The sequence below is a fragment of the Lolium perenne genome, chromosome 4 (assembly GCF_019359855.2).
Source record: "Lolium perenne isolate Kyuss_39 chromosome 4, Kyuss_2.0, whole genome shotgun sequence".
NCBI lineage: Eukaryota > Viridiplantae > Streptophyta > Magnoliopsida > Poales > Poaceae > Lolium > Lolium perenne.
The window spans coordinates 163,097,332-163,101,121 of NC_067247.2; the positions used below are offsets into that span (position 1 = coordinate 163,097,332).

At 44.3% G+C, this 3,790-nt stretch overlaps 1 protein-coding gene across 1 annotated transcript; it reads right to left on the minus strand.

Annotated features, from left to right (window-relative positions):
- Positions 1-300: 300 nt before the first annotated feature.
- On the minus strand, positions 301-3,231 carry LOC127294388 (uncharacterized). The gene is made up of 3 exons (XM_051324192.2): positions 3,052-3,231; positions 2,846-2,950; positions 301-1,067 (listed from the first exon to the last, which is right to left on the minus strand). The coding sequence occupies exons 1-3, from the start codon at positions 3,126-3,128 to the stop codon at positions 590-592; spliced, it is 660 nt and encodes a 219-aa protein (XP_051180152.1). The 5' UTR covers positions 3,129-3,231; the 3' UTR covers positions 301-589.
- Positions 3,232-3,790: the final 559 nt, after the last annotated feature.

Consider the following 3,790-nt stretch of genomic DNA (forward strand, 5'->3'; position numbering starts at 1 on the left):
AATTGTTTGCATTAAATAGGTGGCCAAAGTCAAGTTTTCATTCATACAACTTTCAACGAGCCAAGTTACACAGGGAGGAAAATACTTAAGTGATGAACTAAACAGACCCGTAAAGTTTGAGATGATGATGGCAGGAAACCATGATATAACTTTTTAGCTCTACAGAGATTGTAACAGTCTCTGGGGGCATTCGATTTTGTTTCCATTTGTTCCACGTGATGTACTTTGCTCAATAAATTGACTGCTAACAAATTCTGTTTTGACCACCACATTATACTTGGGAGCCAAAGATACTCCATATGTAAAAGATTGGCCAGCCAAACTGATTTCGAACATAGCTACCTGAACTTTCCCTTAAGGTGTGATTTACTACTGGTACTAGATAAATAAACAAACTCCAGTCCAACTCTTTACATCATCCAAGCACAAAAATGTGGCTTGGTTCCGAATGTAAAGAATCAAAAGAACAAAGGCAGCATCAGTCATATCTCCATGGGATCATTCAGAGCTTCAGAATAGTAGGTGATGTCCCCATTCAATCTTAACCTGCAACAAGGACCAAGGAGCTACCCGGTATCATCTTCTTCCATCACAAGAACTGAAAGTACTCGATGCATCTCGACTGGCCGATTGGCAGCAATGTCCTTGACAGAGCACCACCGGAGATGACCGACGAAGAGCTCGTTCCAGAGAGATCGTCAGCCTCCATCTTGACCAGAGAATCGCCTGCCGATGGAGATGTGTCTGTCCACTGAAACTGGCGAGCATAAGTGCCCGTGTCCTGCTGTTGGCTGGCTCTGCTTGCTGGTGACTGCAGCATAGATGGCGATGTTAAGAATGTAGGCTGCTCGCTGGCCTGTGAACCGAAGCAGATAGACACTGCCTTCCTCGAGGAAGGCTGCTCCGCCGTGTCCGAGGCGCTGCCGATGGGCCTCGAGGTGGTGCTGCAGCTGTGATGGTTGAAGTAAGTGACTGTGAACAATGGTGGGTCACTCATGTCCTTCTGCTGGACTTGCTTTGTGGCAGGGCACTTCATGTCCGTCTTGTAGGTACATCTGTAGTAGAACCTGAAAATAGTATGGCCCAGGCTAAAATTTCCACTCTGAAAGGTAACAGAAGAAGTCTTGGCGAATATAACCATAAAGAACACAGACATTTAATGTCTCCCTGATGTAGTCCTCATATCAAACGACGGTGAGACTGAATTCAGGACAAGACAGGATAAGTGTTTCTGCTTTTACGTGTTCCAGAATACCATGGGAATTTTTTTGCCTTCTTTTGTTTTATGTCCCCCACTTAAGACATTAGGAAAAAGGACAACACATGGTGACAGCAGAATATTTTGTACTACTTTTTTTATATTAAAGATGAGATATTTTAGCTAGCCGCTATTTACTATTGCAGAGCTTAACTAATCAACCTTTCAGTTAGTGAGTAAAGCTGCCACTGTCCTACTAAATTTCAAGTTGGATGGTTGAACAACACTTCTTGGACTTATTCACACCATTAGTCTACCAACTTGCCTTATTCATCTTTACCATTGCATTGTACAGTACGCATATATACGCGGAGTAACATTATCTATTACATCCCTTTGAAGAAGCATACAATATTTGGATTATTAAATCACGTAACTTTTTTTCACTTCTGCCCCATCAACATTCAACCTACCTAAAATGTTGCTAGTACACACACTTTGGGGACCTTTCATCTACTCCCTTCTATAAGAAGAAACATCCATTTTTTTTGGAAAAGGTTAGAAACATCCACATCTATTACCAAGCTGTTGACATGCTAACAGGATCAATGCTGTGTCTGCATCGTGGGCCAACCAGTCTCCAATGAAGTAAAAGAAGTATTAGCTGAGACTGTCGGCATGATGCTAAAGGTTGGGTTAACTGGTACAAGTGCGGAAAACAAATGAGGAAACTTCTAGTCTGCTAGTGAACTATATTAGATTCAGACGACTTGCAAATGACAGATAACAAAGGAGTCCACTTGCAATTTTTCTATCAATGTGGTGAGCCAACACTTTCTGGATTTTTATTTGTCTTGTTGAGTTGTCAGTTACGAAAGAGATTGCCACCGTGAAGGCTCTTCTCCTATGCTGATTACATGCATTTTTTTAGTTGACAAGCATGTTCTTTCTTTCACTTGATTAAGGGCTACGCCGACACTTGTCGCACTCTAATTCTACCAAGAAATGACTAGTGGAAAACGATGCAATATGATATGTACACGACAGCACTAGCCGCAAATAACCAAATACATTGACCGAACCGCCCGCTGACGCGCAAGCTTTGGGTGCATTAAGCGAATGTTATTTGGGGTATTAATCGAATTTATTTATTTTGCATGAATAAATTTAATATCTGGCCCACTAGGTAGCCTCATACAAAGACTATATTTTACCCCCCACCCACAGGGAAAAAAAATCAGATAATTGTATGCGTACAGAAACTAAAGATTAGTTTACATCAACATGCACAACATCTGAGAGATATGTTCCCCACCTATACTAAAAAGATGATCCTGCATATTGACTAACTTCATTGATATTGCGAAGTAGCAATTCTTTCTGTTAGAAAATATAAAGGAGCGTGTAGGGTCTAAAAGTTTCAGATTTAACACCTATCATCAACTATTTCACCCAAGTACAGACCCAGCAAACTCACCAGTAGATCTATCAACGCCTAACAATCAACCGTTCTTCTTGAAATTACTTCACGACACACAAAGAACTCATGCATGGAAACAGAAATAGAGAAAAACGTGTAGCTTGGGAGGAATGTAAGTGAATCGAACGGCGGCATGCAGGGACGGCGGAGGTAGCCAAGAAGCAGACCTTGGGAAGTTGGAATTGGAGAGCTTCTTCTCGCCGTACTTCCTCCACTGGTGCCCGTCGTCGTACGGCGCGTAGGTGTCCGCCGTCCACGTCTGCTCCTCCTTCCTGACGGTACAACAGCAACAGGAAAAAAATTTCAAGAAACTGAAGTACAGAGCATCGATCTTATGCTGCAAGCAAAAACAGGGGAAAGTGCGGGCGCATACCGGATTCTCTGTTGCCTGGTTGCCCTGCTGCTAGATCCCAGGTCGCCGGGGTAGGACGGGACGGAGTCGAGGGCCATGGAGGCCGGTCGGAGAAGGAGAAGAGAAGTGAGGAGAGAGAAAGAGAGAGGATTTTGTGGGCCGGCGGTGGAGGTGGAGGTGGAGGAGAAGAGGAGACGTTTCTGCTGGGGCCTCGGTCTCTCTGACTAGCTTTATTTATAGCATTAAACAACGACGGCCAAGAGCGGAGCATTCTTCAACGTTAACACGCGTCCACACCTCTCTCTTGGTTCACTAACGCCGCTTACCTCTTAGTTCACTAACGGCGCTTTCAATTACTTTATGTTATTTTATTTGGCGTTTGCTCCGGTACAACCTCTCCTCTAAACTCAAACCAAACTTAAATACAAGGACGACTGAGATCGTTTGATACCCCTTCGTTTAATATTAAACGGGTATACGTAGCCATGTACAAAACCCGTATGATCCAACTAAATTGTATACCGCATACGTATGTATATAATTATGTATGTACATGGATTATTGGTGGCGATTTGTCAGCGCGGTGGCGGTCGTGGCCGTCGGGCGGGAGGAGCAACAAGGTGGTGATGGGCAGCCACGAGGCACTGTGAGGCGAAGCTGGACGACACGAGTCTCGGCAATGTCTCGTAGGTCTGTATCGGTATGGTTGGGGCGGCGTGCAGGCTAGACGGCGGCGTGACGGCGCGACGAACGGCCGGAT